The 22,419-nt window shown below is 39.0% G+C and overlaps 1 protein-coding gene across 1 annotated transcript in view; it reads right to left on the bottom strand.

The window, feature by feature from the left end:
* Positions 1-4,807: 4,807 nt before the first annotated feature.
* The window catches only part of rtcb (RNA 2',3'-cyclic phosphate and 5'-OH ligase), a 19,903-nt gene continuing 2,291 nt past the window's right edge, over positions 4,808-22,419 (bottom strand). Inside the window, exons 2-12 of the mRNA XM_048607870.1 lie at positions 21,277-21,381; positions 20,218-20,285; positions 19,112-19,211; positions 16,271-16,427; positions 14,739-14,895; positions 12,014-12,173; positions 10,390-10,565; positions 9,414-9,602; positions 8,765-8,875; positions 7,436-7,555; positions 4,808-5,260 (exon numbers count right to left, since the gene is read on the bottom strand). Coding sequence (XP_048463827.1) covers positions 5,153-5,260; positions 7,436-7,555; positions 8,765-8,875; positions 9,414-9,602; positions 10,390-10,565; positions 12,014-12,173; positions 14,739-14,895; positions 16,271-16,427; positions 19,112-19,211; positions 20,218-20,285; positions 21,277-21,381 — 1,451 coding nt within the window. The 3' untranslated portion in view covers positions 4,808-5,152. The remainder of the gene's footprint in view (positions 5,261-7,435; positions 7,556-8,764; positions 8,876-9,413; positions 9,603-10,389; positions 10,566-12,013; positions 12,174-14,738; positions 14,896-16,270; positions 16,428-19,111; positions 19,212-20,217; positions 20,286-21,276; positions 21,382-22,419) is intronic.

The following is a 22,419-nucleotide window of genomic DNA, read 5'->3' as shown; positions in this document are numbered from 1 at the left end:
TCACAAAAAATAAGAAAAAAAACTGCAGATGCTGGAGAGCTGAAATAAAAACAAATTGCTGAAGAAATTCAGCAGGTCTGGCAATATCTGTTGGGGGGAAACAGAGCTAATGTTTCAACTCCAGTGACTGTTCATCAGTCTGGATGTGTCACCAGACTCGACATTAACTACGTTTTCTCCCTGCAAATACTGCCTGACCTGCTGAGTTTCTCCAGCAATTTGTTTTTATGTTTCACTACTTGAATGCAGTAAACTACAGCACCTTTTGAGGGGCTATTAAACATTATCCAGAATCAGCAATGTTTAGAGGGTAGAAAATGACAACAAAACAATGTATGTAATTTTAAGTTTAAATTAACAATAATTGAAGCTTAGTATATCTGTAGAACACTTGTATAGTTATAGTAGACCAATGAAGTTTGGTCTGCTTATTGAATAGAAGTGATTTTGAAGAAAACTTTAAATATAAGTAGCTGTTAGTTGTCTGGAAATACACTTAATTGCTTGTGCAGGTTTAAAGTAAAGCAGAAAGTGTGACATTGGAATGTCCCTGTTGCATAAGTCACGTTGAATTGGAATGAAGAGCATGTTTGGACAAATCCAATCTATGGTCTAAATGAATTGTAAAATATAGGAGCAAAATCAATATAGAATTATCAAATTTGCATTGAAAAGGCCACAGGGATCACACAAGTGTCATGCCCAATCTATGTTGCAATGTCCTTGTTGCACAATTATTAAATCATTTGCAGTTTACCACTTTAATAGGAAGTTGATCAAAGTGAGGGGGAAAAGTTAATATCTTGTTACGAACTATGTAGGTTATTTGTAAATTTAAAATATAAATGCTTCTACTAGTTTCCTGTGTTGAATGGAATTTTTATCTTTAACTACATTGTAGCTTAGAATAGATGTCACTGGCCACAAATTTTTTTTTAATGTTTGCTTTCACAGTCCCCATTCTGCAGACTCCCTGCCATAGCATCAGACCTTGAGCTGTTAAACTAATCATATGCCCTATTTGCTGCTTCTCCAGTCAGAAATATTCTGATTTGTTGCTGATAGTTTCACTGATGGATCGCTGGAGAGATGGGGCTTCAGATTAGCAGAGCAGCTCCTCACAAAATCCTAGTCACGTGTTTGATACAGTGGCCTTATGGGCCACACAGATCTTCCTAGTTAGCAGTATAATAGCTTTCAGGCTGCCTGCTAGGCAAGCTTGAGTTACCTAGAAATATCCAAACCAGAATTCATGTGAAATACAAAGCTTTACTCTGCAGCCATGTTAAAATGCCACTAACATTCACATTTTAGCATTACTTGTCATTACATAATCTTGGTTTGTTCAGACATACTTCTTGCATAGTGGTAAAAGCCACAATTTTTCTCCAACAGGTGTCATTGAAATCAGATCTTCAGAGGTAGCTACTTTGACACGGGCAATGAGTCTTTTCTCAGATACATAAGGTGCTACTGATCATAAAAATAGGAGCACGTCTTTCTGTCGTTTGAACCTCTTCTACATTGTCGAGTCATGGTTGCCTCAACCCTGTTGATCCACAGGTCAGGCATGATTTTGTGGAGAGAGAACAGACTTAACAGTTCAGGTTAATTTCGTTGGAACTATTCTTGAAATGGTAACTGTCTCTCTGCAGATGTCAGACTTTGAGTACTTCTGTCATTTTTTGCCTTTATTTAATTTTCCTCAATTGCATTTTATCATACTTTGATACAAATTCAGAAGTGCACTTGCTGAGCAAACATCCACTGATCTCGGTAGAGTTTGAATTATCCCTGCTTTTTGAGGAAAAAGATCCATTACCTTAGTGCTTCCTGACTTCATTCTGAATAATTTTGATTATGCTCACTTGTGTGCCAGCCATGCCTAATCTGTTGCATTTGCCACTCTTCAGAAGATTCAAGTTTCACCTCGGGACTTTCATTCCAGTGCAATAATTGGGCATATTCAGCTCGTGCCTTCATTGTGGCCTTGGTTCAAACATGTACAGAAGAGCTAAACTGCAGAGGAGAGGAGAGGTGAGATGAGAGTGACTGCCCTTAACATCAAGGTTATATTTGATGGGGTGTGGGTCAAAATTCTGGAACAAAATCCAAAATCCAAAATCCCTCCATAACAGCTTTGTGGGGTGAAGCAATACCAAATGGTTTCTAATAGTTCAAGAAGGCACTCTTCACCAGTTGCTACTACTAATCTCCCATGTTCCAGCAATATGATGCTTGTACAAACTGTACAAACACAGAAGTTTATACAGGAGTAATGTGACTTTTCACACAGCACATCAATTGCAAGAATAGATAACTACAGAACCGAATTGAAGAATTAAAAACATTCTATTGCTCCTGCCACTAAGATGTTTAGTCACTCCAATTTTATTGTGAACAAGATACACACAAGACTGTGCAAAATAGTTCTCAATCCCTATTCCTAGGTTACTGCTCCCTAGGAGCTCTTCTTAGAAGTTCATAGAGCTTTTGTACTGTAAATTGGTGGAAGATTGAATTGTTCACCTGTCTAATCCAGAGTGTGTAACTTTAGTGTTTCAAAGAGTACACACACATCATGACAGTGACCATCTTGCATTCACATTTGTCTGGCTTGTCTTGGTGCTTTGCAGTGCTGTGCCACTGTGGCATTTAGAATAAGCAAAACCATCTGCCAAAGATGAGCAGAAGGAAGTTCTCCCTAGCTGAAAAGAGATTATCTGTTCATTATCACTTTTTTTTTGGAACTTTGCTGCATGCAAATTGGCTGCCATATTTCCTACATTGCAACTCTTTTGGGACATCTAAGGTGCTAATTTAAACAAATGTTTTGTTCCACATTCTAGCACACATATTGTAGACTATTTAAGCCCTTGGAGCTGTGGTTCTACAATTCACTCAGATCATGCCTGCTCTGAAACTTGAAGGGGAGTTGTTTGTGTAATAGTAATGTCATTAGACTCATTATCCATAGCTGATGGAATCTAAATTCAACTAATGAAAGCTGGTCTCTGTAACAGTAAAAAAAAAAATCAGTCAAACTAAATTGGCTCAAGTCTATACACAATGTAATAGCAGAGCATTTAGAAATGCATAATATGATCAAGCAAAGTCAGCATGATTTCACAAGAAATCATGCCTGAAAAATTTAAAAGTCTTTTGAGTAGGTTTTAAAAAAAGCAGAATAGATAAAGGGAAAGTAGTAGATATAACATGTTTTGATTTTCAGAAGGCATTTGATAAAAGGTACCATACATCAAATGTGGTTTTCAACCAGTGTGCCTACACCACAAAAAACTGTCAAGAGCAGCAACACATTGCATAGTGGATTGATTTTGCATCTGCACACTGATTCATCATCTCTGCACGCACAGGACCAAACATTCATCACGAGAACTTGCACATACAGCAAAGAAACACACAATTGAAATGGCCTGCCTGGATACATTTCCACAATAGCACAAATTCTGAAGCGTGCCTTGATATTGAAAAGGTCAGGAACTATTGCATGAGGCTACTTAATAAGGTAAGAGCTCATGTTATAGGTAGTATATTTATATAGGTTAACTAATAGAAAACAGAGTTGGGTTAAGGGGGCATTTTCTGGTTGGCAACCTGTAACTTGTAGAGCACCATAGGGGCCACATTTATTTACAATAGGTACAAATGACTTGGATGAGAAAATTAAATGCACAATAAACAAGTTTATGGATGACAAACATTTGGGAAGGCAAGTGGTTAGGATAACACAATCTCTATATCCCTCTACAGACAGAGTGATTGGGCAAAACTTGAAAGATGGAATATAATGTGGGGAAATGTAAGGTTATGAACTTTGGCAAGAATAGTAGAGGAGCAGAATTTTTTTTTTTTGAAATAGACAATGACTGCAGAAAGCTACAGAACAAATGGATTTGGAAGTCTTTGTACATGCTTCAGAAAAAGCTAACATCCAATTTTAGCAGACAGACAAAGAAAATTCCTTTGTTGTGATACTGTTTAAATCCCACTCCCATAAAGGGGATATCTTGCATACAGCAATAACATTATGAAGCAGATGAGAGATCAATTACATGGCAGGACATGCACACATCAACAAACAAGGTTTCCTCTCCACAGATGCTGCCTAACCTACCGCATATTTCCTGTACTGATGGAGCATCTGCAGTATTTTGCTTCTGTATTAGTTAAAAAAAAATACAGACTATCCATTTTAATTTATATTTCCAGATACAAGCTGAAATAATGAGTGTTGTTGCTATGTCATTTCAAACAAATCTAAGATCAGTTTTATATGTAAAATTTATGGAGAAATTTGACATTCCACAAACTAAACTTAGATTTTCAGGCCCAGTGTGGGTGCTAACTTCATAATTACTATTAAGTACATCATTAAAGATCCAGTTACAGCTCATTAAACTTCAAGGACTTGTACAGTGAGACCAACAGTTCCTAAGAGTGAAATTTCTGGTTAATTCAACTGATTTCGTGCAAGTGCATGGATCACAACAGCTCACCTTCTGGAGACATGGAGATTTGAATTTTTGCAATATTCTGCGCTTGTCTGGACTCCAGAAGTTGCAGAGAGTTTTAGATGAATAACAATAGCAACCACCAACAGTCATTACCGCCACAAAATATATGCCAGTGTTTTTACCATTTCAAACTGGCAACGTATCAAATGCACATGTTGCACATTGTAGTACAGTATGAGATTAAAGTGTAATTATTTGATGGGTTTCTTAATAAAACTAAGGTTATTCTTCCCTCTCTTCACAAAAGAATAGACATTTACAAAAAGCCACAAGGTTTGACTCTTCCAATTTATTGTAGATCTAGCCACTGCATTGTGATTTTTAAAATCACAACTCCTGCTTTACCAAATTAAGGTGAAACATTCTGCAAATTTAGCTGCAGAGATATGCACAAAAAAGTACAACTCACCAAAATAAACAAGCTACTAACAACATTTGATGCAATTTCAGATTTTCCGAAATGTAAGTGGAACAATACTTAATTCTGTATGTGTTGCACGATAAACCTAAAAATAAAAGATCTTTCAAATAGGTAAACTATTTTTATTTAAAAAAAAGGCAGCAGCCCATCCAAAGCACTTTTCCAAATTTGGCCCATCATGAAGAAACCTTCATCAGCCTTTTATAACTGCAATAGGTCGCAGTTTAATAGCTTTTTTGCTGATCCCAGCGTCATGACATGTATTCACAACATCAGTTACATTCTTGTAGGATTCAGGTGCCTAGAAATTTAAAAAAGTCATTATTGAACAGTTGACTACAAGTCTTACACTAGTGCTGCTTTGTGTAATATAACTAAAATAGCCATATGAACCTGGATCATAATTCTTTAGCAAAATATCATAAATTCAGTTACGAACAGAAGTTTTCAATCTCAAAAACAAGAACAGATAAACAAACAAAAACTTACATACATGTTATGACTACATTATTTTCCAATGTGAGGGCTCTTGTTTCACAAATTAAAAATTGAAAAATAAATTTCCAAGTAACATATCAAGCCATTACATAGAAATCAGATGACAACATCAATTTTTGGTATGGCCCTAGCTTGGCAAGGATACACTATCAATTCAAAAATCATTGATATGATGGTTACGTTAAAAACTCTTCCATAAATGTTGGACTTCAAGGAAAATACAGCATATTAAAGCTTGAATAGTAGTATCAGAGTTACTGAATGCAGATATTCAACCATGGTGAGTATCCAAAAAGGAAGGAATCAAGCAGTCAACTCAGAATTTAAGTAGAACAAGAACAAAGAAGAAAATTACAGCACAGGAACAGGCCCTTCGGCCCTCCAAGCCTGCGCCGATCCTCTATCTAAACCTGTCACCTATTTTCTAAGGATCTGTATCCCTCTGCTCCCTGCCCATTCGTGTATCTGTCTAGATACATCTTAAATGACGCTATCGTGCCCACCTCTACGGCACCCACCACCCTCTGCGTAAAGAATTTTCCACGCATATCTCCCTTAAACTTTTCCCCTCTCACCTTGAATTCGTGACCCCTTGTAATTGAGTCCCCCAATCTGGGGGAAAAAGCTTCTTGCTATCTACCCTGTCTATACCTCTCGTGATCTTGTAGACCTCAATCAGGTCCCCCCTCAACCTCCGTCTTTCTAATGTAAATAATCCTAATCTACTCAACCTCTCTTCATAGCTAGCACCCTCCATACCAGGCAACATCCTGGTGAACCTCCTCTGCACCCTCTCCAAAGCATCCACATCCTTTTGGTAATGTGGTGTACAGTTCTGGTCACAGTATTCCAAATGTGGTCGAACCAAAGTCCTATACAACTGTAACATGACCTGCCAATTCTTGTACTCAATACCCCGTCCGATGAATGAAAGCATGCCGTACGCCTTCTTGACCACTATCGACCTGCATTGCCACCTTCAGGGTACAATGGACCTGAACACCCAGATCTCTCTGTGCATCAATTTTCCCCAGGGCTTTTCCATTTACCGTATAGTTCGCTCTTGAATTGGATCTTCCAAAATGCATCACCTCACATTTGCCTGGATTGAACTTTTCTCCGCCCAACTCTCCAACCTATCTATATTGTGCTGCATTCTCCGACAGTCCCCTTCACTATCTGCTACTCCACCAATCTTAGTGTCATCTGCAAACTTGCTAAGTACATCATTAGCAAAGGCCACAGAGCAGGTCTCCATCAAACTCCTTGACTTCAAACTATGCATTTGGTATTAAAAGGAAGAAGAATATAAAAACTCTTCAGTTTTAGTGAGTTAACTGATCTCAGCTGATTAAAGAATTAGGAAAGTTGCAACTGACCTTATTACCAGGGTGAGGAGTAGGAAATTGGCTCATGTTTGATACTCCTGTCAATGTTAGGGAATGCCTAACTGAAAATGATATGAGGGATCAACTGATGAGGGATCAACTGATATGAGGGATCAACTGATATGAGGGATCAACTGATATGAGGGATCAACTGATGAGGGATCAACTGATATGAGGGATCAACTGATATGAGGGATCAACTGATATGAGGGATCAACTGCATTTGTTTATGGTGAACCTCCTTCAAACAGCCTGCTAATACTGAGTGGGCTCAAACACAAAGAAATGGCATTTGGGGGAAGGTTTTCCCATACAAGCAGAGGGAAAGTTATTTCTAGTGCAAACTGCATCTTGTTTTGTTACATTTATAAATCAAGTTTGAGCTTCTTGCATGGTAAACTAATATCTACAATAACAAGACACTGTATTCAGAAACTTAATTCAAATACACATAGGGTTGTTACATTTTTCTCACTAATTTCACTTAACATGCATAGAAAAAAAATTAAGAAAGTAATTTGCTTACACAACATTTAACCAATTTCGAAAGAAATCATGATAAAAAGACAAAAGCAAAATGTCATTCTTACTTCTTCCATCACAAGTTTGGGTGAAGCAACACGAATAGCAATCCCCATATCTGCGAGTTTATCCAGCACATCCTGGAAATCAAGGTTACGTCGGGATTTTGCACGTGACAAAGCTCTCCCCTGGAAATAAAAAACTCAAATTATATGCAAACTCCATACTTCACATAAGTGAAGTCTAATCATGTCAGAAGGTTGCAAGCAACAGTTTTAAATATTAAACCAATAGTGTTTTCATGTTACATTCTCACACCCATGAAAGGAAAACTTTTAGTAGTTTGCTAATGACACTAGAAACTTCAACAGATTTATAAAACATGGACTGAATCTGTCCAAGACTTTGATAACCTCGGAACAAAGTCAAATTTTCTGTTGTAAAAGGTCAGGGTATCCTTTCTCTGCACATCCAAAAATCAAAGACCTAGAAACCCAAGGTCTTTTTGAAAGCAGACTTGAACAGACCAGTAGATTCACTGAGTTGAGCCTTTTTGGTGGTTGTGGGGGGGGGGGGGGCGGGGGTGGGGGGGGTGGGGTGAAGAAGAGAGAGAGAGAAAATAAAACCTTTCCTGAACAGATCTAAAAAAAGGTGATGATTATTTTCCAAAGGACCCAAAATCAGCATGTCTATAAGTCTGTTCACGCCCATTTGAAAACAGAACTTCGCTTTTACGGGCCAAGTGTATCCCAAAACCAAAAAATCCTTATTTGAATAACAGTTCGTCCTGAAGTTTTTGGATAAAGGATTCCAACTTGTGCAGGATATCCAACGCATTAGAATAAAAAGTTAAACGAATAATAGCTTATGTAATGCTTAAAAAGCCCTTTTGAACCAGCAAGATCTACTGGCTTAAGTCTGCAGCTTCATTCAAATCAACAAGATACAGTGCATCAAGAGAACATAGATAAGCATATGCTGCAATTAGAGCTCATCTATGTAGCTGGGGAGTATGGTCAGTTAACCATTGTTAACGACAGTGCGTATATAGCAGTGGCATGACGAAAACTTGTACTGAACAAGCAAAAATGGTGACTATCAATTATTTTAAGATTCGTTAATCCTATCACCAGGAGAACATTGGAAATATGAGAAGAGAAAAAGATAGGATCAGGACAGCTAAATAGCAGAGGTCGTATAATCTAGTCACACAACGTATTCGATAGGGCTGTGTTCTAATATTTATCAGAATCGGCAATCCATCAATACCAGAGGATAATCAGGTAATTTACTAAATTGTGAAGATCTGCACAAATGTAAGTAATTCTAGGAAGGCAAACCCTAGGAAATTTAACATGCGATTAACATGTGAAGTGGAGCATAGAACATTTCCTTACCGCCCCATGGCAGGTGGTTCCAAAAGTTTCTGTCATGCCTTGTTCGGTGCCAGTAAGGACATAGCTACAGGTTCCCATGGTTCCACCAATCAAAACAGGTTGTCCAGTCAACTAAAGAGATTATAATCAAAAGGTAAATTGGTTAACACATCAATTGTACTTTCATGAAAGTATCGCAATCAGATTATCTTCTGAATGGTAATCCATATAATCCTTAAAAAAACGTTAGTTAATATTTTTCATCGCTGCAGTGATGTTGTTTCAATTCCCATTTTTGCACACCTTCCATACATGGCAGGTCTTAACATTTACTAAAATGTAGTACTTTAATATTGATAGATCAATACAGCTCCAGCTTTACATACTAAATATCTCATAAATGCCAAGTAGTCCTTTCCACATCATGCATCCAAAAAGTGTCTCAACAATAAGCTACAATGCAAGTAATGTTCCCTCAAACTTTTCCTGCTGCTGTGTGGACCTCCAAGTATGCAGCAACAGCTTCCCAAATGGAAGCAATGCATCAGCATATCAAGCATGTGCATGGAGTTTCCCAGCAGCCATGCAGCTTAGAGAGAATATTGCATGCTAGTTTCTACACATTATAAAAGGTTTAGTTAACTAGGTTTCATCTCTGTAGTTTCCATACCTGATAATCGACTGGTATAAGAGGGTGGTGTGGCGGAAAGGCCCGAGTGGAACCCTTCCTGTGGATTAGCAGTGTTTTCTGTTTCCCATCCACCACATGCTCCTCCACTTTGGCTATGTTGTGAGACACATCATAAATCACATGCATATCCAGATCATCTGGTGTAGTGTTGAAGACTTTGGCGAATGCCTAAAATACAGACAGTGCAAGGGGAAGAAGGAATAAGTACCGAATAAAAGATACAGCAAGGATGAGGAATTTGAGAAAGCAAGTTTGAAAAAAGATGAGACAAGAAATAAATCAGAGCGAGGCAAGGAATGGAACAAAAACAAATGGAAGAGCATGAAATATAGACGAAATGAAAAAAAGAAAGTGCACAATAAGAAGGAATAGAAAGCAGATGAAAACACGAAACATGAGAAGACAGATAGAAGTGAGAAATGGGAGGAAAGAGAAGAAAATGGAACTGAAATAGGATATAAAGAGGAATAAAAATAATTCTTCACTACAATGCAGCTATATATTAAATTCTACCACAGAAGAAAATTATGCTAAGTTTGTAGAAAACAGTTAATTTCCTAATGTTCCATTCTGTGTTCATCTTCTGTTTGAATACGTGAACCACACAGCAATGAAACCAACTTGTACAGGAGGTGCAGTTTCAGGCAGAAAGGGAGGAGCTATTTCATCCACAGCTGCTTGTAAGAATCAGATGTGATGAGTTGTCTCCATTCTGAACCTCCTCAATGGTCTGGAGGAGTTAAGGTACACTGTTGGAAATGACTGAGACAAACCCAAACCTACAAATCAAATTATTAGTCTCTAGCAGTAGTCCCTTAAAAAAAAAAATTGTTCGAGGTGCGTACTTAAAAATAACTAAAACAAGAACAGTAGCTTGGTGAATAAATAAACTGAGGGGCAGTTGGTATAGAAAGTTTGTAACGTTAGCTGAATAATAGTGTAACACAAGCTCTACCTGTCTTGACAGGAAGGTCATAGAGGAACGATTCACCCAGGCATAGTTTCCAGCTGCTGCCATGCCTTTGAGATAGTCCTGACCTTCTTGGGAATTGATCCTGGCACACGCCAGCTGCCTGTCATTGACAATAATATTATCTCTCTTCATGGCTTTCTCCATAGCCACTAGGGCATCTATAAAACAAAGCAAGGCTCCTTCTCAGCTAGCAAAATGAATAATGAATGGATACTATGCTATTGCAATGAAGTAAAGTTTACAATTTACTACGTATAACTAAGGAGAGATAGATTTCTTAAAACATTCAAATTGATCATACTTACAAAATTAATTTGCACCCTTTGTATGTCAGTGCATGTCAGCAGTATTACAAAGGGACATTAGTAAACTTCATGTGATGAACAAGAGAAATAATGCCTGTTTTGAGGAGTCAACATGGTCATAGAAGTCATACAGCACAGAAACAGACCCTTCAGTTCAACTCGTTCATGCCGACCAGGTTTCCCAAACTAAACAAGTCTCATTTGTCTGTGTTTGGCCGATATCCCTTATGTACCTGTCCAAATGTCTTTTAAATACTGTAACTGTACATGCATCGACTACAACCCCTGGCAGTTCATTCCACACATGAACCACCCTCTGTGAAATCACCTCCTCTCAGGTCCCTTTTAAATCTTTCACCTCTCAACTTGGAAAAATGCCGTCTAGTTTTGAATCTCCCTGCTCTTGGAAAAATACCTTGGCTATTCACCTCATTTTATAAACCTCTATAAAAAGGTCACCCCTCAACTTCCTATGCTCCAGCAAAAAAAGGTCCTAGCTATCCTGCCTCTCCTTATAACCCAAACCTTCAGTCCTGGTAACATCTATGTAAATCTTTTTGCACCCTCTCCACTTTAATAATATCCTTCCTGTAGCAGGGTGATAGTGTACATTTTTAGTTCCATTGAAACAACTTCAAAAGCCACTTCATTCTATGTTGACGTAACAGTTCAAACAGGATATGTCTCTACTGATTACTGTACTGAGAGGAAAATTAAGCTTGTTTTTTATCCCTGCTTATTGAAATGCCAAGCAGTCAGTCATCGCCAGATAGAAATAAATTAGATTTTGTTTTAAATGAAAAAATATTTCAAATTAAAAACATCTTAGATGTTGGACTGGGGTGGATAAAGTCAGAAGTCACACAACACCAGGTTATAGTCCAACAGATTTCTTGCTAGGAGATTGGATGACAAAGGTGTAAAAGACTTGCTGTCACTAGGCTGAGCTTTGGTGAGACACACTAGGAGTCGATCATTTAGCCGCTCAAGCCTGCTCCCACAGCAATGTCTCAGAACAAAGTATCATCCAATTAAGACTACGGCGAGGAGAAATACCAACGTTCAGTAAAGTGTTTTCAAGCTGGAATTGATACAGAGCTGGACAATAAAGGGGACCAAGGATATGTGGGCCAGGTCAAGTTCAAACATTAGCCATGGTCTCATTGAATGACAGTGCAGGTTCAAGTGACTGTACTTCAATTCTCAGTTTGCATACTATTAGATTGGAATACTAGCACCAGGATGAGGCTTTGTTCTGAATACAGATAATCTGGTGTAAGTATAGAAAAGAAACATCTCACCTGTTGCAACCTGGTGTCCAAAACCTCTGCTCCCACTGTGAATCATGACACACACTTGGCCTTTGTGGTCAATGCCCATTTTACGAGCTGCATAGTCATTGTAGATTTCATCCACCACCTGAATCTCAGCATAGTGGTTTCCAGCACCCAGAGTGCCCAGCTAAATAAAAGAAGAGTGCATCAATTCAGTTCTAGTTGCTTCCTAACAATCACATTGTAACAACCACAAAGATCAATTCTAAGTATAATTTCTAAGATTGACTTTGAAAAACTGAAAACTACACCTCACCACACAAAGAAACAAATCAGGAAATGACTTTGTATGTCATTAGTTGTATACAATGAACTTTGATTATCCAGAAATTTGGGCATTGTTCACACAAAGTAACAAGAGATCAAAACAAAAGGGTTTGCAGACAGATAGCAACATAACCGTTCAATTAAAAAAAACTGCACACAAAGTCAATACCCGTGAATTGTCATGCAACAAGTGAATCTTGGAAAAATCTTGGTGTAACTAACCAGTTACCTCACACTGTATAAAGAAATCATCTTTTTACTGTTCTTTACTTGGGATTGTGGACCAAAATGGAAAAATTCAGTGGGGGAGGGGAAGATGATTGAAACCCAAGGGCACCTGTCTTTTTAAAAGAAAGCTTCAGAGGCAGGCTGTTGATTTGGTTTTCAGTTCAGATCAGTTTCATGGGCCAAGAGTCATCAGCAATGACAACTCAATGCCTACTTGTCCAGAACCCAGAGCATGTAAGCAAGAGAGGGCAGGAAATCCATAGACTGCAAAAGGCTGCAGTGAAGTAACCAAAACAGTAAGATTCTCTCCCACCATTTAGTATAAACTGTTGCCTCTAACCAGTGACTGAGAGACTGAACAACTAAGGTGTACCTGCCCCACCCACCATTTGGTCTTCAGAGAAGAACTTTTCAGACTTGAACACAAAGATCAGAGCTCAAAAAGAGAAAACAGAAGTGACACCTCATCAAATCTGTGGACTGGTGACATTGCACTGTTCCCCCATTATACATTTTCCTCCACCCACATCTGTTTCTACTTAGAGACAGTAAGAACTGTTGATACTGGAGTCAGAGATAACACAGTGTGGAGCTGGAAGAACACAGCAGGCCAGGCAGCAGAGGAGCAGGAAAGTTGCCATTTCAGGATCGGGACCCTTCTTCAGAAGTGGTGAGGGGGAAGGGAGCTCAGAAATAAAGAGAAAGGGGAAGGGGTGGGGCTGGGGAAGGTAGGTGGGACGGTGATAGGTGAGTGCAGGTAGGGAGTGGTGGGGATTGGTCTATAGTTTGCGGGTGGCGTCATTGTGAACTGGAGGAGCAGCACCTCATTTTCCACCTCGGCAGCCGACAGCCCAATGGCCTAAATGTGGACTTTACCAGTTTCAAAATCTTCCCACCCCACCGGCCACATCCCATGACCAACCCGTCCTCTCATCCCGCCTCCTTGACCTGACTCAACCTATCCATCTTCTTTCCCACCTAACCACTCCTCCCACCTCACTGAGCAATCCCCAACCACTGCCTACCTGCACTCACCTAACACCATCCCATCTACCTTCCTCAGACCCATCCCTCCTTCTATATTTATTTGAGCCCCCTTCCCCCTCCCCCCACTTCTGAAGAAGAGTCCCAATCCAAAACGTCAACTTTCTTGCTCCTCTGATCCCCTCTCCTGGCCTGCTGTGTTCCTCCAGCTGCACAGTGTCATGCACGTTTTTTTGTTCCTTTGCATGTGTGTAGGGGTTTTAAGGAGTCAATTTCAGTTGGCAGCATTATACGTTGAATTTTCATATTTTTGTTTGCCTATGGTTAGTGGCTTGTAGTGGTTCCTTTAAGTACTAAAAGCTGGTCAGTGTTTTCTATAACTTGAGTGCCCGAGATAGATAAATTAAGGATTTGTAATGTGATTGAATCTTTAAACTTTGTGACAACTTGTTAAGAAGGCGTACAGTGTGTTAGGTTTTATTGGTAGAGGGATTGAGTTTCGGAGCCATGAGGTCATGTTGCAGCTGTACAAAACTCTGGTGCGGCCGCACTTGGAGTATTGAGTACAGTTCTGGTCACCGCATTATAGGAAGGATGTGGAAGCATTGGAAAGGGTGCAGAGGAGATTTACCAGGATGTTGCCTGGTATGGAGGGAAGGTCTTATGAGGAAAGGCTGAGGGTTTTGAGGCTGTTTTCGTTAGAGAGAAGAAGGTTAAGAGGTGACTTGATAGAGACATACAAGATGATCAGAGGATTAGATAGGGTGGACAGTGGGAGCCTTTTTCCTCGGATGGTGGTGGCTAGCACGAGGGGACATAGCTTTAAATTGAGGGGTGATAGATATAGGACAGTTGTCAGAGGTAGGTTCTTTACTCAGAGTAGTAAGGGCGTGGAATGCCCTGCCTGCAAAAGTAGTAGACTCGCCAACTTTAAGGGCATTTAAATGGTCATTGGATAAACATATGGATGATAATGGAATAGTTTAGGTTAGATGGGCTTCAGATTGGTTTCACAGGTCGGCGCAACATCAAGGGCCGAAGGGCCTGTACTGCGCTGTAATGTTCTATGTATAACATCAGAAGTAATTGGGTTCAAGAATTAGCACAATTTCCAAGTGGGACATAATAACTGCTCTTGGGCAATTCTACAGCATAGACACAGAACAGGTCTCATGTTTACTTTCAGTCATGCAAAATGCACACAAAAAATTACCTGAGGCAATCCTCTCTTTTTGGCCTTTGCAGAAACCTTGGAAGGATCTGCTTGCAGCATTCTACCATATTCTTCACAGTGCTCTTTATCCTCAGCCCAGGCATAGCCTTCCCTCAGTGACCAATCCACTCCCATCTCCAAAGCTTCTTCTAAGTCTCTGCAAATAAATGTCAGCTGTCAGCAAGGTAGCACAAGGTCTAATTAATGACATATGCTAACATTCAACAATTGTGTGTTATTTTGGAAATTGGTACAACATAGTAAAGGTTCACTAGACAAACAATATTTAACATCAGGCCTTAAAAGTAGAAAATCGAAAGTACTTTCAACACATATTTGATAAGAGTGGGGAAATACTTTGTTCAAAGTATTCTAAGCTTTCCGGTCCTTTTGAAGTTCAAGCCCACATTCCAAACAATGTTTCATATAAACCACAATAACTATGGATTAAAGTTGATTATTCCTTAGATATTTCTTTCAAGTGTAAAATAATTGTTACATCACTGCAACAAAAATTAAGCAAATCTATCTTATGATTCAATATTGCTGTCTTTTTAAATCATATGCAAGGAAACTAAAAACAACTGAAGCACAGAAAGTAGTCAATAGAGTGTGGGCAACAACAGTCTGTTTTATCTGACAGTTCATTCAAGAGAACAGCCAAACATTAACATGCTGTGACATTTGTTCAAATAGCTATGATTAGCAGCTCTCTGAATTCACCAGTTGGTTACTGATTTTAGGTAGCATTAGCTTATGCTTTTCAAACTCAGTTTGACTAGGTGTCTTTGGGGGAAAAAAAACTCATCTGACAGAAAGCATCAAAGAAACTAAACCAAATAACATTAACTGTAACTGCAAAAACATTAATAACTACATAAAAATTAGAAATAACAATTTCCCAAATTTGCACTAAAAAATTCCCATTATAAATGTGCAGCTTATAAAGTTTAACTATTACAAATTCCTTTTCTGTTGCTGCTTCTTTCTTTTCTAAAATAAAACTTTGAATAAATGTTTTGGGAATTTAAAGTCTAGGGCAAATGCTGGTTAACCAGTTTTGAAGGAAGAATGTGTAGAAGGGCATGATAGATCCAATGCCTAAAGTAATTCAAAAAAGGTATTATTTGGTATGGAAATTTATTTTACTTGCAACAGAAAGAAAAAAGCATTCTTAAAGAGAAAGGGAAAATTCATCTCCATAAGTAGACTGAAATACAGAAAACATGTTGCAGTACAGAAGATTTTTAAAAACCTGTCATTTCTGACTAACAAACTAATTTGTCACTACATTGTCAAACTAAGACTAACCATTCATGTAAATATTTATATATATTTAAACACCATTCAGAAACAAACATGGTGACCACAACACCAAAACCTCATTCCTTTAAGAACCTGTACTCAGAAGGTGATAACTGCTAAATACGTAATTCGCAACAAAACTTCTCATTGTCTCCTGATCTTCCCCCTTCAAAAATAAAAAAAACTTTCACATTCCCTTCTTTCAAGTCCGTGCACAGCATTCTTACTTGGCACCCATTGGGATAACTCCCTTGGATCCGACTCCTACAGGAATGTGGTCAAACATGGCCTGAGCCAGTTGTTCCTTTACTGGCTGCACATCCCCTTCATCAAGGTTGGTACGCAACAAACGCACTCCACAGTTGATGTCAAAACCCACACCACCTACAAAAACAAAATATACTTTCATAAATAATGCTCTTACAACATTATTTCCTCATTTCCACAGCCCACCCTTCCCCAAAATCAGGTACGTGAACGAACGTATGCTTTGCTCAATTCAGAGGTCTTCATAAACAAAAACCCTTAGTACTAACATGGATTTGAAAGAATATGCACATCAAATAGAAAATGGAATTGAAGCTTAGTTTTCTCTTGCAGAGATGTCCAATTATCTGGATGCAGGAGTAAAATGCATGAAAACAACAACAGTATAGATAGAGACACAGAATCACTACAGCGCAGAAAAAGGCCATTCAGCTCACTGAGTCTCCTCACCAACCCTCCAAAGAGCATCCCATCCAGACCTAGTCCCCACAACCCTACATTTACCATGGCTAAACTGCCCTGCCTGCACAGTCCAAGACACTGGCACAATTCAGCATAGCCACTCCACCAAACCTTCACATCTTTTGTCTGTGGGAGGAAATCCACGCAGAAACTGGGAGAACATGCAACTCCACACAGAAAGTTACCCAAATCCAGAATTGACCCAGAGTCCCCAGCGCTGTGAGGCAACAGTGCTAACCACTGAGCCACTGTTCTTCCTGTCAATTCTTTTTCAAACATTTTGAACACCTTGATCAGGCCACCCAAACTTGACCGAGCATAGGCTACATTTATGTACCATGTCCTCTTTAAGCAACCCCTTTCAGCACCCAGCATCATTCTGCCGCATCCACCCCTCCAACATCAAAACATCCTTCCTGAAGTGCAGTGGCCAGAGCAGAACTGTTACTCCAAATGGGCTCTGACCAAGATGTGATATAATCGCGGAATACAAGGTAGTGAAGGTAATTTCTAAAGTCCCTGAAAACACCTCTCCTTTTATGAAAATAAAGCAAAGAACTGCAGATGCTGAAGATCCGAAACAAAAACAGAAATTGTTGGAGCAGCTCAGCAGGGCCAGCCGCAACTGCAGAGAGAAAGCGGAATCAAAACTTCAAGTCCAGTGACTTTTCTTCAGAACTGGTCTCAAAACACCAACTTCTGTCCTCTCCACAGATGCTGCTAGACCTCTCCAGCAATCTCTGCTTGAGTCACTATGTTTTTGTTGTTCTTTGCAAGTGTTTCTTGAACCTGCAAGTTAGTACTGGCGAGGACTACGCGGTCTAGTTGATCTTAGCCAGGGAGACTGGACTAGGGACAGGTAAAATTCGGCTCTTGATTAATAATGACAACATATACTTCCACAGCACCTTTAACATAGGAAGACACCCTCAAGTGCTTCACAGAAGTGCTTATCAAAAAAGACATGGAACATCAAACCACACTAACAGATATTAGGACAGAAGACTTGGTTGATCAGTGCGGTTGTATGGAGCATCCTAAACGGGAGGGGAAGGAGGGGAGAGAGAGCAAGAGCAAGAGATGAAGGCAAGTCACCAACGTCGAAGCAATGGAAAATCGGAGTGGCTAGAGGCCAGAACTGGAGTGGCACCAAGACCTTGGGTGTTACGGGGCTCAATGAGGCTGTAGGGACAGGAAGACAAGGAGGAGTGCGATGGAGGTGCAGGGAGGGGAGGGGAGGGGAAAATGACATCATGAAAAGTGAACATAGACAGACATAGTATCAATTTAGGTCAACGGGGATGGATGTAGTGACTTGGTGCAAGTTAGGATACGTATTGCAGAATTTTGGATGTGGAGAATTGTGCATATGGAGAGCGGCGAGACAGGATGACGACCAGGACAGAACTGGAACAGTCAGATCTAGAACAAACTAATGTATGGCTTATGACCATGAAACTGTCCTTGTGCTGCAAGGAAACATTGGCTAGGAAAGGCACACAACTGGACTCAAATAAAAAAACAATAATAATCGGTGTTAAGAATGCAGTTCATCTGACCCATCTGTCAGAGCTGACTCTATGCTGGAATGATTCAACTAGTTTCACTTTCCTGCTTTTCTCAGTACCCTGCAAATCGTCTCTTTATACAATAATCCAACACCATTTTTATAAAGTCTTGATTGCACTGCCCTCCAATACACTATCAGGCATTGCATTCTAGATGCTAACCGCTCGCTACAGAAAAAGATTTCCCTCACGTCGCCTCTGCTTCTTTTGCCAATTATTTAAAATTTGTGATGATCAGCAATCTAAGTCCCTGAACACAAAAGTTGAAAGTCCCTCACAGAAAGATGTGGCACAACCTCCAAATTCAGAAGTAGCAAGACATCTTCAGACTGAAGCCTGCAAATTCTCCTTCACCATTTCCTTCCCTTTTCCAAACCCAGAACCTTGGAAAACCAGATTTAGAGGAGCTACTTCACAGGTTACAGCCCGTAAATTGAGCCATACTATTTACATCCTAGGAACTATAAAGAGCTAGAGTTCAAAATTTCTGAAGTTTGCTTTCAGGGCCTGTTCAGAGAAGCTCATGGGCTGCATGTTGATATTCTTGTCCTCATATAATGCTTTGGCACTGTCACAAAGACAGTCCCAAAAAAAGGAGACAATTATATAGGAATCATGAAGATGATTGTATTCATGTACTTTTCTAATCGAATGTACTCCAACCAATCTAATGCAGGTCATTAAGAAAAAGCTCAGACCCTCAACTTATCAAATGTTCTACAGTTGAAAGGCTGCATCAACTCATCCAGAGAGGTTTGTTTTTGTTTTTACCTGGTGATACCACGGCATCAGGATTATTCGTGTCAAAGGCAGCCATGTTTCCAATTGCAAACCCATAACCTGAATGGACATCAGGGAGTCCAATGGATTTCTTTGGAAAGAATTAATAAGATCAGTACTTCAATAACTAGAAATGCGGTCTGAAACAAATACATCAGAACCCACAGGCACAAAGAATTCTGCTAGATTCTAGAATAGTTTTAACTGCTGGATTAAAAACTCATTACCTGCAATATTTCGTGAAGTTTTTAAAAAGTGCAGTCTTGTAGTCACATTTCTAACCATTTCATCCTGAAGGCTTTAAGTTTCAGTAAAAGAAACTACACTTTAAAGCATCTTCTTTATGAAGAATTCTGTATCTACAAATATCTAATCGTATAATGAAGTATCAAGCCAGGATACAAATTTTGGCCTAACAACCATCGTGGATCAGGAAGCGACAGTGTCTCGAACTATTATTAGATCAGAACCCTTCATAATGCCAGCTTGCAACCACGACATCAAATGCAACCTTGTCATTAATCTTAATTCATGTTTTATGTGAAATTCCCATTATAGCAGACAACTTGTATATTATTTAGATACATTTCACATTTTGATGCAATCTATTTTCAAAAAAAAATCTGTTCCCAAGAATACAACAGCATTCACAAGCACAAAATTTAAGTCAGACCAGAACAATCTGTTGATTAATTTGAATTTGAATTTGAATTTTGAATATCTCCACAACACAGCAATGCAAAAATCTTTTCTAGGTATTTACTCCCCTTCAATTCTACAATACAAAAGTAGAAAGAGTTTATCATTTCATTTTACCATGTGCAATTCACAGAAATCCAGCATACAAGTGCATCCATTTGCAATTGTAACAGCCCACAAGTTAATATAAATGTTTCACAAACAAAAGTTTAGAAGTTACATTATTTTGATTGATTTATTCTATTAGTCAAGCTTTTTGACACCTACTTCAGATCTCTATTCTCATGTAACAACCAGCACAGTCAGAATAAATTTTCCTTTGTAATATTACATTCAGTTGATTTTGCAAAAGTGTTCCACAAAGCAACTAATCTGAAGTTAAGCAAACACCAACTCACGTGAACAATCCCTGGCAATGCTGCCACATTTCCAATCTGCTTCATGGCTGGCATGAAACCACCCACACCTAGAAGAAAACAAGGATCAGCCTTTTTAGCTTTCCTGTAGTTGTAAGTAATAAGATGCATATTGAATGACAAAGCAATTGAAAAGGAATAGTTCATCAATTTAAAAAAAAAAATGCTCTGAGCCATCCATTCTGCGAGGACCCAGATCATACCAAATTTGCAAGTGCAGTCAAAAAAACAGATGAGACTACATTGCCTTACACATTGACGTCATGGCTCTAGTAAGCCAACAATGTTAATCTACATGTGCAAGCAAAGATCCTAGATGAACAAAATCACACAGATGTGATGTGGGAATGTGCTATTGTCTACATCATTTAAGATAAACATATATAAACATGATCTAGCAAGCATCAATATTAGCTAAAAAGTTAAAATTATGTTCACAGAAAGATATCAAGGAGCAGACCTGGCATTAATAACAGAAAACAAAAACTTAGGCCCTTGGATAGTGAGAGTAAATCTCAGGACACGTATTTCCTGGTATGCCTTTCACTTTGTTGCTACATCCACAGGTTCAGCTCATTGTCTGAACTTCTTTTTAATTCATTCACTTCACATATTTAATGCTGGTCAGGCCATCACAAATCACCTTCAAGAAGTTGGGGAATTTAACTTTAGATTCCTGATTCCTGTTAATTAACAGCTGCTCTGATGGGATTTGAACACAGGCCTACGGATTAGTAGGCCAGGCATTTGGACTAATAGTCTAGTGACTTGTACAATATGTCATTACTAGTATGATAGCAAATTAGTAGAATGATAGTTTCCTTCAACATACATTCATCATTGACTAATAGTGCTTCATGAGCAAGAGTATAACTCTGCTATCTAATGTCACCCCACTCCCCAACACCAAGGCCAAACTATGATGCCAAATCACATTCAGCAAATGCTATTTCGAGATTCTACACATGAAATCTTTTTATCACGTGCAATCTAGCTCCTGAATTGATTACTTGTCACTAATACTTTGTAATTTGTTGTTACCTCCTCCACGACATGAATTTCGCAGCTCCTCAAACATCAATTTCTCCAGGGTATCATTGACATAAAACACCCCTTCCACCTGGAACACAGGAAAATCAGTTCCATCTTTAAGAAATTATACCCAAAATGTCACTACAGAATCAATTTTTGCCAAATTTCTATTTGCGATAATGTGTTTAAGATCTCATTTCCACACGAAATACAGGAATTCGTACCAATGTATAATGGTCAAGCTGGGATTCCTCCTTGCATCCAATTCACTAACTATAGATACTTTGTTTGGTCTTGTTCCCAAGACTAAGTTAAACAAATCGGTTACCAGCTATTTCTCAGGGGAAGGGTCTGTGAGTTTGGTTCATTTAACATATTCTATCCAAGTTAAGAGACTGAGTGCTCCATAGATGCTATAAGCACCTGGAGTATTTCATCTGGCATGTTTTAGGCAGGATTGAGATGGTTCTACATTTTTAAAAGTGCAGCCATTAAGACTTTAAACCAAAGTGCACAAAATCCCAAATGATTATTCAAAGAGCGGTGCAGAGTTCTTTTGATGGTGGAAGCATTAATGCTTTCCAAGACAAAACCATAGCACAACTACTCCCCCATTAACATGGGTTTTGTAAAAAAAAAAGTCTTACATTTACACCATTACCACTGGCTAACTCAAAGTGCTTTACAGCTAATGAAGTATTTTCTTATACAGTACCTTGGGAATCAAAGATGATTTGCTTCTAGATTAGTTCAATGGGTTCTGAGGTGGCAGATACATGCAATGCTTAATCCACAAATTCTCCCATACACAGGACAGGTAATGCTTGAAGGGTTGGGTAAATGGATCGATTGGAATTTTACAAGTTTGTCTAACAGCTCGATTTTGCCCTTCAAGTTCCTGACTAAGTTGCAATGGGAGGGGATTTCGACTTCCCAAAAAAAAAAAAGAAGACTGGGACTGCCATAGTGTTAAGAGCTTGGATGGATGGGAATTTGTCAAGTGTCTACAAGAAAATTTTCTTTTTTAGTATTTGGATGTACCTAGTAGAGAAGGATCAAAACTTGATCTTCTCTTAGGAAATAAGGCAGGGCAAGTGACTGAGGTGTCAGTGTGGGACATGGGGGGGTGAGTGGGTGTGGGGGGGTATACAG

This window comes from Rhincodon typus, chromosome 18 (assembly GCF_021869965.1).
Source record: "Rhincodon typus isolate 14 chromosome 18, sRhiTyp1.1, whole genome shotgun sequence".
In the NCBI taxonomy this organism is placed as follows: Eukaryota; Metazoa; Chordata; class Chondrichthyes; order Orectolobiformes; family Rhincodontidae; genus Rhincodon; species Rhincodon typus.
This window is presented reverse-complemented; position numbering and strand designations above follow the sequence as displayed.